The following is a 12,524-nucleotide window of genomic DNA, read 5'->3' on the forward strand; positions in this document are numbered from 1 at the left end:
AAGTTGTTTCAAGGGAGGTTTAGGTTGGATATTAGGAAAAGGTTTGTCACCCAGAGGGTGGTTGGGCACCTGAACAGGCTCCACAGGGCAGTGGTCACAGCACCAAGCCTGACAGAGTTCAAGAAACATTTGGACAATGCTCTCAGGCACATGGTGTGACCCTTGGGATGTCCTGTGCAGGGCCAGGAGTTGGACTCAATGATCATGATGGGTCCCTTCCAACTCAGCATATTCTATGATTCATGTGAAAGTCTGCCTCCTCTGAAGTAATTTGGAGAACATTTCTTGTGGCTTCTGTGGGGCTGGAACTTCATTGATGGTGCCAGGGGCTGGTCACACGGTGGCAGGATACAGGGCTGATGAGTATGACAGGAGATTTCAAGTCTGCTGGCAGACATTAGGAAATCATTTCACAACCATAAAATTTGGACAAATATGCAAACTTACTCTAAGATGGGCACTCTCAGAGATTATTTCTTAAAGTTATAAATGTATTATCTGGGCTGAGTGGACCTAAATTTGTAATGTAATTTACTTAACTTGCAATTTATGGCAAATCATGCTTTGTATGATATTTATTAATATTGATGAAGAAAACAGGTTTTGTTGTTTGAGTAATAACTGAAGCAGCAATGCCTATAAAACCAGCAAAACACAAACTGAAACTACTTGTATTATCTCACAAAGAATTAGAAAAGTATTGCATCCATCTCCACACTCTAAATTCCCACCCAAGATATCATGCCTTAAACATTTCAATCTCTTACTTTACTTGCAATTTGTTGTGCCAAGTTTAAGTCTATATAATTTAATGTTAGCTTTTTCCTTTGTTCCATTTATTAAACTTTACCTTAAAAAAAAGGAATCACAGAATCATAGAACAGTTTGTGTTGGGAGGGGCCTTAAGGATCATCTATTTCCAACTCCTCTGCCATGGGCAGGGACACCTTCCACTAGACCAGGTTCCTCAAAGCCCCATCCAGCTTGGTCTTCAACACTTCCAGGGATGGGACATTCACAGCTTCTCTGAGCAACTTGTTCCAGTGCTTCATCACCCTCATAAAAAAGAATCTCTTCCTATCATCTAATCTAAACCTGCTCTCTTTCAGTTTGAAGCCATTCCCTCCAAAACATTACATGATAAAACAAGAAATGAAATTGTTTTTAATCCAGGTAGCCACAGGAGCACAAGAAAATATTATTTAGTTTATCTCCCCAAATGACTGATTTATTTTACAAACAAGTCATTGAGAAATGATTCTTCAGAGGCAAGTGAAAAAAAAGCTTTGAGGCTGCAGCCACATACCAAAATTACCACTCCTATTTGAAAAAGTGTAATTTTTCCTAAAATAGTGTGTTCAGTTTTACTGAGTGGGTTATCATTTGCTGAGATACTGTAGAAAGCCCACAAATGGTCAGACATAAATAGATTAGTCTTCTTTATTGTTCTACACATCCATACAAAACATATAATGGGAAGAAAAAACTAAAAATACAGAATGAAGTTGAGTGTGCTATGAAAACAGATTTACTGTTCATACTTCTTTTAAAAAATCATAAAGTTTAATAACACTCAGAAAAGGTGATAGAAAGCAGTTTTTATGATTAAGAGGTAGTTCTGTACACCTCACCATTGCTTCTCTGAAAATAAAGACTTTAGTAATTCACGTATTTTCTGTAATGGACAAGCATTTTACAATTATAAAATTTCCTTAACTCAGAACAATTGCCATTTATTTGGCCTGTGGATTAATTGCCCAAGGAATACAGCAGAAGAAAAATTTTCAAGGCATCATGACCAAGGTCACCATTCAATTTTACCAAATATATCTATATCAGGCATGTGACAAGAGCCTGTGAAAAAGCCTTTGCTGCAAAACTTCTTGTTTTGGCAGAAGCGCAGACAAAGGAAAACAACAGAAGTAAAAAAAAAAAAAAATCCCGTGTTCAAAAATTGAGATAATCCTCTAACTTCCAGATAACTTTCTTGAAGCTAAAGTCTTTATGTGTAAAAACACAGAGAGGTCCCATTTGTCAAGAGAAACAGCAGCAGGACAACCCCTACTTTATTTTATCCTTGACACCCAGAAGCAAATCAGAAGGAATGAGACTAAAGTGGACATTCACTAACTTCTCAACTGCTTCCCAAAACTGTGAACTGACCTTGGGTGGCTCATGACTTCAGTGCCTCTGCAATGAAACTGGAGGGTATCGTTGATCATGACTGAAGGGCCTATTATTTTCATAACTGAAGCATTGTGCTGCCCAGAGATTTTCTCTTTGCCATCTCCAGGCTCCTGGCTTTACTCTATCTATTTGGTTCAGTCTCCCTATTGAAATTCTAAAAATCAGCCCTAGTCGGTTTCTGTAGAGTAGGGAATAGAAATAAGTATCTCTTTTCTGTGGATGTGTAGCAGGTAAGGCCTTAAGCAAAAAGAAAATTTTACTTTGTTCTGTCTCCTTTCAGTGAAGAAGGTGTACATTTCTTTGCTGCTCCTCTGGTGCCCTTGCCACCTCTTTGAGGCAGACACAAGGGAAGCAGTGGTGCTGATAAGAGTGAATCAACTCATCAAGACATGTAATGATTTCATAGTCAGGAAGAGCCAGGCTGGCAATGTTGAGGCCCAGCATCCGCGAGACCACCTCTCGGAAATCTGCCAGCTGCAAGAGTAAACAGAAAGGAATAAATTAAATAGCAAGCAGAGGAGATGTCTGGGAACACACATACATATTTGCATACATGCAAACACAAGCATTTGTATTTTTGGTGCAAAATATAGGCATTTCTGCTGTTGCTCAATACAAAGAGCAGAGGTGGCTGCAAAAAGCCACTTAGGGGCATACGTCAAGTCACAAAACACATGAACAGCCAAGATGTTAAGTATCTCAAATAAAAAGCACGGTTTCAAGTGTTTTTTAGTTTTTTTCACAGGCATATCTTCCCTGCTAACTCAACTGCAAAAACTGAGGAAAACACAGGCAGAGGAGCTGTACTTGACTCAGATGACCAGAAGCTATACAGATGGCTGCAAACTCTGATGGGCACAACCCAGAGTACGGGCTAAGATCCTGGTCCTTGACCACTGTTTGCCACTGCTTCTCTCCACCCTGCACTTTCTTGTGGAAACCACAGCAGAAAAGAAGAAGTTAGAAGAAAGGTGGAAGTTTGGAACATTCCTTGGTCTAACTTTGATTTGAATCAAGATACAGCCCAAATTCAAGATGCAGCTTGGGAAAGGCTTGTTTTTCTTCTCTGCATAGCTGCTGAAAATATATCATAGGAATTTGACAAAGTAATTCAAGACACCAACTTTCTGCAGTTCCAAATGGACAGACATCCACAACTGTCATCACTAGTGACCCCACCAGTAACTAGATTAAAAACTTAAGGTCAGTTGAACATTAATGCTGATTTGCTCTTCTCAACTCTTAATATGGATGATTACAAGTCAAACTGCAATGCCTCTTCAATGGACAATGCATTACACAGTCAAAATCATAAATGCCTTAATACCCCTTATCATCAGCACACAAAATAGGGAAATGTTCCTATTTGAGGAAATATTCTTGTCTTGCTATCTATTTGAATGCCAAGATCCCCATTCCTAAGCATGAAAGTGACTGAAAATGTCATAGAATCATCAAAATCATCAAGAAACTGGACTCATGCTCTGGTGTGGCATCCTCCTCACTCCACGTTAAGGAGGAGATAGACACACTCTTGAAATATGTGTCCAACCCCAATAGTACTGTGCAGAATTGTAAAGCAGTTATACAACACCTGTGAGGAAAGGTTTTTGAAGCCTTTCGTGAAAACAAGGTCTCAGTTCCAAGACTTTACCAAAGACAGTTTGGTTCATCCCAGTACAAACCCTGAGGAGCTGCCATCAGTTCAGAAACACAAAAAGGAAACCACACCAGTCTAGGACTGGTGTCTGGAGTCCTCAGCACAAGACAGACATGGACCTGTTAGAGTGAGTCCAGAGGAGGGCCACAAAGATGATCAGAGGGCTGAAGCACCTCCACTATGAAGTCAGGCTGGAAGAGTTGGGGTTGGTCAGCCTGGAGAAGAGAAGGCTCCAGCGAAACCTCATTGCAGCCTTCCAGTACTTAAAGGGGGCTTATAAAAAAAGAGTGAGAGTGACTATTTACACAAGCATGTAGGATAGGAAAAGGGGAAATGGTTTTAAACTAAAACAGGAAGATTTAGATTGGAATGTTAGGAAGAAATTCTTTACTCAGAGGGTAGTGAGGTACTGGAACAGGTTGACCAGAGAAGTTGTCCATCCCCATCCCTAGGAGTGTTCCAGGCCAGGTTGGATGGGGCTTTGAGGAACCTGATCTAGTGGAAAGTGTCACTGCCCATGGTGGGGGAGTTAGAACCAGATGATCTTTAAGGTCCCCTCCAACACAGACCATTCTATGGTTTTATGATTTGAGAATTCAGTCCCAGCTGTCTGTATTACCAAGACAGTGCAATGTCTTCAATGAAATGTTGGAACAATGTTAACACCAAAAACCCCTTAAGTTCCCAGATATTATCTTCAAAACCAATTCAGGAGGTCACTGATGCTGGGCTCTGGCAGAGTGCTAAGCAAGTACTATATAACAGAAGCTAAAGATATTTTTAAACATCTGGATCACAGACAGGATGAGCAGTCAGCAAAGCTGGAATTTGTTTGATCCAACCTTTGGACTAAGTACACTCCCGGAAGAACCTATACAGCAAACCCAACTGATCTTTCATGAGTACATTAGGGTCTGCACTTTGCACTGAATTTCTTGCTCTCATATCTTTGCTGCTGCAAGCTGTTCAACTTAATTACAGCAACTGTGAGTAAACCAAATTGTATTACAACCACGTAGCAAATGTAATAATCAAATCAAATTTGATGCACTGACACTGATTATTGATCTGGCAGGATTTGGCCAAAGGGAATAGATACAAAGTAAAACATTTACACAATCACCTCACCCTTTATTTCTGATGGGAAAAGCAGGTCATACCTATATTGAATGGACAGTAAACACATCAAGAATTCAATGACTTTCATCAGCAAATAACCTAAAGTGGAAAGCACAGAGCGCCCTTAAAGAAAGCATGTAAGCCATTTATTTATGTGAATTTTTAGACAGAAAGACTTTTTTATTATATTGTGGCATATAAAGTACAGTGCAGGCAAAGTTGTAGTTCATTGAAAAGGCAGAAAAAGGGTTGATGACAAAGAAATATTCTACATAAACTGACAGAGAGAAGCATTGCTCTTGGCTGCAACAAAGGTATTAAAAACACAACAGTTCTGCTGAAATACTAGAATCTAACAGAAGAACCACCTCTCTATTTAAGGTTTTCTTCAGTAAAACTCCTAAGATAATCACAATTTGAAATAAACAAGAGAAATAAGAAAAGATAAACATCACTCAAGACACAAAACCAAAGTTATGCTACAGCAGTGAGCACTCCTGCTAAATTTCCTTTGCACCTTCCATTCAGTGAGTAAAATGATCTGAAATAAAAAATCATGAAATTAATGCAATTTAGAGCATTAACCCAAGATACTGCAAGGCAGGGCTTTGGGGAAGTGAAAAGATTTCCAAGAAAAAAAGATGCCCAGGTTGTTGGTCTTCTCTCCATGTAAATAAAAAAATATTTTTCTAGACTAATTTTTTTAAATAACATTCTTAAATTTCATCCAGAGTCACTGTTAAGCCTGACATATGGCATAAAATTTTTAGCTGGAAAACCTAATATTCTAAGCAGTTGAAACAAAAAATTTAAAATTATAAATTTTTTACTTTGAAGAAGCATCCCATTAGCTTTCAACAATTATGCCATCTATAACATTGCTACAAAACACAACGTGCAGGGCAATAACATACATGGTTCACAATTTTTTGAAATTAGAATGGAACACATTTACTAATATGTTTGCCACAAACTACTTACACCCTCCCCAAGGTAAATTACCACAAAACTTTTTCTGACCTAAATAACAAAGTTATATATAATAAATTGATCCAAAATAGTTACATTCAATATTAAGTTGGGGGGGGTTGTGCAGTTGGGGGTTTTTCTTGTATTTTTCAACATCCTTTAAGTTTATGGCCTATACACAGTAATGCAGAACCATAGAATCATTTAGGTTGGAAAAGAATTTTAAGATTATCAAGTCCAACACTTAAGCTACATTGCCAAGTCCATCACTAAACCATGCCTACATATCTTTTAAATACCTCCAGGACTGGTGACTCAACCACTTCCCTGGGCAACTTATTCCAATGCCTGGCTACCCTTTCAGTCAATAAATTTTTCCTAATATCCAATCTAAACCTTCCCAGCACAACTTGAAGCTGCTTCCTTTCATCCTATCCCTTAGCCTTGCTGAGTCTCACACAATTAGCAAGGAGAAAGTCCAAGAGACATGAATGAGAAATGAGAGGAAATGGATGAGAAGTTGGTAAGTTTTATGCCTAAGATATCTGGAAAAAGACTTACGTTAAAAGAGATCCCATGATTTTAAAGCATTTTATTAGCTCTTTAAAAGGTTATATAATATTTTGTGATGAACAAAGTATTTATTGCCTGTATTTATTATTCTATTGCAAAACTTTGCCTCTCAGAATCACAACCGTCACATTGACTCACAAGAGTGAGCTAAAATTTCCTTGTTTAATGATGTTCAGAACAATTTTAAGCACAGCTGGATAGCTGCTCCACATATACCACATTCTTATATTCTAAGGGACCGCTAGCACTTATCAAATACCTATACACCTACCTGTCTCTCTCTTTTTGCTAGTTCTGCAAGGGTTGTTTTAAGCACCTTCATTTCACTGGTAACTGCTTCTAATATATTTTGGTTTTTTTCTTTATCTTCAGTAGCTTTACGTTCCTTTAAAAGAAGTTCTGATTTGACAGATCTAAGTTGTTTCTCAGCTTTTTCTTTCATTCTTTCCAATTTGCCTTGAGATTTATTGAGTTCTTCTATTGTTCTGTTCTGCTCCAAAGTTTTGATCTGCAATAAGATAAAGAAGCATTAAATTTTTCATACTTTTTCATCTAATGTGAACAAATAAGCAATCATGAATAAGCACTTTAATGTGGGTTCTTATGGGTTCTTGATGAAATCACATGTAGACAGGAACAATTAAAATTTAGCATCTTGCCTGTTGTATGCAAGAAAAAAAGCCATTTTCCCCCCATATCTATATGAATAGATCTTCTGCATGTAATGTATGGGAAAAGAGAAGATTACAGCCACATCAACAGGAAAGAAAAGGATGCATATATCATATTTTCTTACACTACCCTGAAAATTTAAATTGTGCTTTACAGACACTTCTTAGCATATCAATAAAAATTGCAAAATATACCAAAACATTTTAATATTATATTTGCTTTTGCCACCTAGATAGATTTGAGCAGTTCTCTATGAACACATTTATAAATGAACTCCAGCTGTATACAACTGGAATAGAAAACTGGCAAAAAGCGCAAACGTAACCTTTTAACTCACCTTAAGTTCATTGGTTTCAGACAGCTTGGCTTTGAGATCAGTATTCGTTTCCCTTGCCACATCAAGCTGCTTCTGTAACCTCTCTATCATCTTATGTAAATTTCTGACAGCAAGATTGGCCTCATCCCTTTCCACGGCTAAGGCAGTCCTGATTTGCTTCTCCTCTTCCAGCTGGGTTACTTTCTGCCGCAGAAGGTTCACGTGAAGCTCTTTGCTTTCAAGTTTTTCCTTCTGAGTCTTCAACTTGTTTTCCAAACACAAGGATATTTGAAAAAATATATGTGAATGGCAGTGGTACTACACAGATTGTTTTGCAAATTTAATCCCTGTGTTGCACATATAGCCTGAACTCCTTTTCCTCTCTTGAAAACTGTGTAAAGAAGTATCAGTATATATACACTAATTTGATACTCCTTATATTACCAATTCATTGTACTTCTCCATCCCTGAATTTGTGCACTGCCTTTTAGAATGATTTTACACAGAGACTTCATCCTATTTGAACATAAATACTTGTGCATCACTCATAACATCCGAGATTGCCTGAAGTATAAGACACCAGTCAAATGCAAGACGCGAGAGAGATTCATTAAGGAGACAGTGCTTCCAGTGGTGGTAGTTTAAGGTGTTCCAGAAGGAGAAGCAACATACAGAAATAAGGAATCTTTCATCCACTGCTCCAATGCCAGGTCCAGCAGCTTAGTTTTTTAATTTGCTGCTGAAGGAGCTACTTGTTTTCAGTTTATCTGAACTGAGCTGCCAGGCCTTACTCTGGAACATCTGAGGAGTATTGATATACATATACTCCCTGCTAGAGAGGCAGTTGCTTCGTAAAAAAAAAAAAAAAAAGAAATACAGTACTGTTTTAAACCTTAAACAGACTCCAATTCTCAGCTCCTCATCAGTCTGATAAGCCTAAACTCTAAAGATTTCACTGTGTTATAACACGATGATGGAGGGATGTTTGACCAAATTTGAACAGATTTGGATTTGTTCCTGAAGGAAATATTGAATGAAGGAACAGTTCTTGCTGAAAACATTGAAATTCTTGGTGAAGTACAACCAACACCCTGCTAGTTTCTAGAGAAGTTTGTATTATATATCCCCCTCCCCAGCAGATCCTTTCAGATTTAAATATTGATGGTAGTTGTTTACAGAAGAATGTTATAAATGTCTATTAAAAAGTAGACACAAACACATATCATGTGTTCAACCCACTGGTGGGTTTAGTTGTTTTAATATGCAGTCTGTTTGCACAGTTTGCAAATGCTTGCTATCTTCTTTTTATGAAATGGACATCTTTGAAATTCGTTGTACATATACAATCTGTTGCTTCTAGCAAACCACTACAGAAATATAGCCATAGTAATGTTTATCTTTGAAACAAATAGTAAAGGTATGTCGTTTTTGCATACCTTCCTTCTGAGGCTGTGTGCCACAGTCTTGTTTTCAATCACTGCATCACCTTCCAGTTTCACTAACTGCTCTACCCGGGCTAGAATCGCATCCATATTCATATCGAATCCAAACTCTGCTGCTAGACTATCCAGCTTCATCTTCTCGTTCAGTTGCTCCAGAAATTTCAGATACTAAGATAAGGTGTGGAAAAGTGGGTGAAAGAATAATAAAACCTCATTAAAAGTCTTGAAGTACAATTTAAAAGCAATCCCCCCTACACCGGCATTCAACGATATATAGCAATGTACATGATCCACAAGAAATAATAAAGGCTATGTTTACAGTACACACTCCTGACACAATTGCAAATTCTCCATATGTACTTATTTAGCCAACATTTATTCTGTTCATAAATCCCTAGACCTACTGTATTTATCTTCTTAGTAAGACAAGATTCATTTTTGCTTCTCTGCAGCACTAGGTATGTCTCTGCTTCTGACTCCAGTTCCTGTCTGGAGCTCTGTTGCTTTACATGGATAGGCATGGGCAGGGAGAAGTTAGAAAGGACAGTTACATCCTAACTAATAACTGCAAGTGCTGCAATTGCCCAGTACTGCAACTTTTAAAACAGATATAAATGATACCAATGATGCCATCCAATGTAGTCTGAGAAGACATAGGAATATTAACATGGTCTGTCTTTAGCCGTTCTTTGGAAGAGCAAGGTTTAGAAAGAGCAAGGTTTGGAAGAGCAAGGTTTAGAAATAACAGCTGCTGGTATAAAAATTGCTTTTATGATTATTTTAATTGCATCTCCATCTGGTGATGAACACATACAGATATGAAATATTATTCAATCTGTTTTTTCCTTCTTTTTTCTGCTCTGCTAGCTTTTTAAAAATTGCATTAGTTCCCTGCTCTCAATTAGCCTCTCTTGCAAAATCTAAAGCTCTCCTTCTGACTAAGAACTGTTTCCCTTTGTTTTCTCTTACTTCTTTTGCAGACCATAATCTTTGCAAAGAACCAACAAAACAAAGAAAAACCCACCAACAAACCAGTTTCATTACTAGTTCATTAGCAAGAATATCCTTTTGTTTTGTGATGCTTCTGGTTCAAAAAATTAAAAACAGCAGCAGCAGAAGAAAACACTGAAGTTGTGCATTAACAGGAAAAAAATCGTAACAAGAATCTCTTTATTGCAGCACAATCTAAAGGCAAATTTTAGAATCTAGGGCCAAATGCTCTTAACAGAGGACGTAGAGAGGAAGAAACAGATCCTTTGTCTGGTTTTCTCCCAGTGTGGTGGCAGTTTCATTCATAGAAGTTACTGTATTATAGCCTAGGGCAAAACAAATAGCACCAAACTGTTGGTTCTTTGCAAATCCCACTTTCTAATCACTGACCTTGGCCTAGCAACATGCTATAACTTTGTGTTTCTTAGCTGCATTGGATGGCTGGTTTGGTTTTCTGGGTACTACGCCATTTTTCAAACTTTTAGTATGTGAATGTGTTATAGGTTAACAGTGTGTTCATTCATCCAATTAATAAAAAAATCCTGGTAGCCATGATTGTCCAAGAACATAAAAGAAACAAAGACTGCAAGAGAGATTGCAGACTGGATGATATACTACAGAAAGACACAGAGATCAGAGAATGCTTTGAAACCAGAGAATCATACAAAGACCTCTGATGTATTTACAGAGACTTCTTTTAAGTTGCTTTTGGGGTGTTTTTTTTTCCACAATAACGGACTTGGAACTCAACAGCTTAGCTTTTTCCAACTGCAATTGTTGGCCAAAGAAAAGATATTACTACCCTCTACGTGATGTCTGATTTTGCTAATTTGCATTATTTGGAGTGTTGTGAGTAATGCTTCAGATGACCAATGCAATACAATCAGCTGTATCTGTCCTCAGTGACTATTATCCAAAATTAAATAACATGTGTAACTACTTTTTGTTTCTCAAGCTTCAAACCATCCTGCATCAGATCTATAGTAAGCAATTCTTCTTCCAAGTGTTTCAGTTGATCCTGGAAACTCTCAGAACATTTTTCAGCTTTCCTGCTCCTCTCCAGAGCTTTGTGGTACAATCTGGTCTGATTTTCCAAAACTTCAGTCAATTTAGTGATTTGGGTTTCAAGTTGAGATACCATCTAGGTAGCAAGCAAAAGAACAAAACATATGGAGTTAAGTGGGTGCGGAAATGCTAGAAAGATATGAAAGATGCACCATCAAATTACTAAAAATATGGTAAAATACTTATATTTAAAATGTATGCATTTACAAAGACAAAAAGAGAAAAATCTGTTGTAACTACCAAAAGAAAATGGCAGAAGTGGTGACATGTGAAACATCCAAAACTGAACAGCAGAAACCATGTATGAGTCAAATGACTAAAAGGGACTGCTATTAAAAAAACAATAAAAACTAATTAGACACAAAATTTCCAAAGATGTGAGCACAGCAGCAATACCTGGTAGTCAGCTATCATCCTTTAAAACAAGCCAATAAAATCACTAGTCTACTAAGTAGCTGAGTAGAAAAAACAGATAAGTGATTTAGAAAATACATGCAGCACATAGGGGAGAATGTAGATATGGATAACTAAGCCTCAGGAGTGTTTCCCAATTGTTAACTGTAAAAGAGTGTTTAACTAAAAGATTTTGCTAAAAAAAAGAATATAGTATTAATAATTTCTGTTATCTAGCCAGAGCTCAAGGATAAAAGGATAAAATCTCATAACAAGCAACTAGATTAACAATCTTGAAAACATTTCTAGCTGTATACTGTTTACAACACCTACATATAATGTAATGGACTTTAAGTTGTAAACTACTTATAAATTAGATGCTTGAAAGCATCTGGTTACACTGTTGTCAAATACTGAAAGGCAGTTCTATCCCAAAAGTTGCTTGCTTCCCTCTAACTGTCATATAAATTATTTGGTTACACAATTAATTATATTGCATTTGTAACTCAGTGTTCAGACACTCATCTCCAAGCAGCCTCTTCATTTTAAGCATCTGGTTGGTTCCTGCTAATAAAATGAACAATAGGCACACAAAGCTCCCATTAATTTTGTTGGCACTGAAAGGTTTCCAATTCAAACTGCAATTAAATACAAACAACAGTTTGCACCCAACTTGCCAAAAAAACACTGAGAAATTAGTGCTGCTCATACAGCAGTAGAAAAAACTAAACAATAATATAACTGCAAGAACCCACACACATATTTTATGCTTTTTGCATCAAAAATAACTCAGCAGGAAAAAACCAGTTTCAGTAACTTGTTCCCCCAGAGATGTGCTGCTGTTAGTGAACCCAGAGCCCCCGCAGAGTGGCCCTGGGTGTAGCCCAGCTACAAAATACCTTTTGATTTAATGTGTAATAATAGTCCTTACTGACAAAATTAATAAATGCTCATGTAAGCAAGCAAGCGAGAAACCTCAGTGCAGTGTCAGGATACTGATATTGGTCAGACTGCATTCTGACTTCCTCCTGAGTTGTCCCTTCTCTACCTGTACATTCAAGTGTTTATTACGCCATACTCTTCTGTGGAGTTTTCCAAAAGCACTGTATGTCTTTGCTAACCTGTTGTCTATCTCTCC

General features: G+C 37.4%; 1 protein-coding gene across 17 annotated transcripts in view; it reads right to left on the reverse strand.

Annotated features, from left to right (window-relative positions):
* Positions 1-245: 245 nt before the first annotated feature.
* Positions 246-12,524, reverse strand: part of CCDC170 (coiled-coil domain containing 170) — a 41,710-nt gene continuing 29,431 nt past the window's right edge. For 15 of the 17 annotated variants that reach the window (XM_017821978.1, XM_017821987.1, XM_017821982.1 and 12 more), the window contains 5 exons: positions 10,869-11,069; positions 8,933-9,106; positions 7,518-7,760; positions 6,780-7,016; positions 1,020-2,661 (listed from right to left, as the gene is read on the reverse strand). In XM_017821978.1, the coding sequence (XP_017677467.1) occupies positions 2,464-2,661; positions 6,780-7,016; positions 7,518-7,760; positions 8,933-9,106; positions 10,869-11,069 (1,053 nt within the window). In that variant the 3' untranslated portion in view covers positions 1,020-2,463. Of the gene's footprint in view, positions 385-1,019; positions 2,662-4,925; positions 5,508-6,779; positions 7,017-7,517; positions 7,761-8,932; positions 9,107-10,868; positions 11,070-12,524 lie in introns of those variants that run through there. The other 2 variants (XM_017821977.1, XM_017821983.1) reach the window with 2 other exon arrangements.

Source organism: Lepidothrix coronata, unplaced genomic scaffold (assembly GCF_001604755.1).
Source record: "Lepidothrix coronata isolate B3197 unplaced genomic scaffold, Lepidothrix_coronata-1.0 Scaffold94, whole genome shotgun sequence".
Lineage (NCBI taxonomy): Eukaryota > Metazoa > Chordata > Aves > Passeriformes > Pipridae > Lepidothrix > Lepidothrix coronata.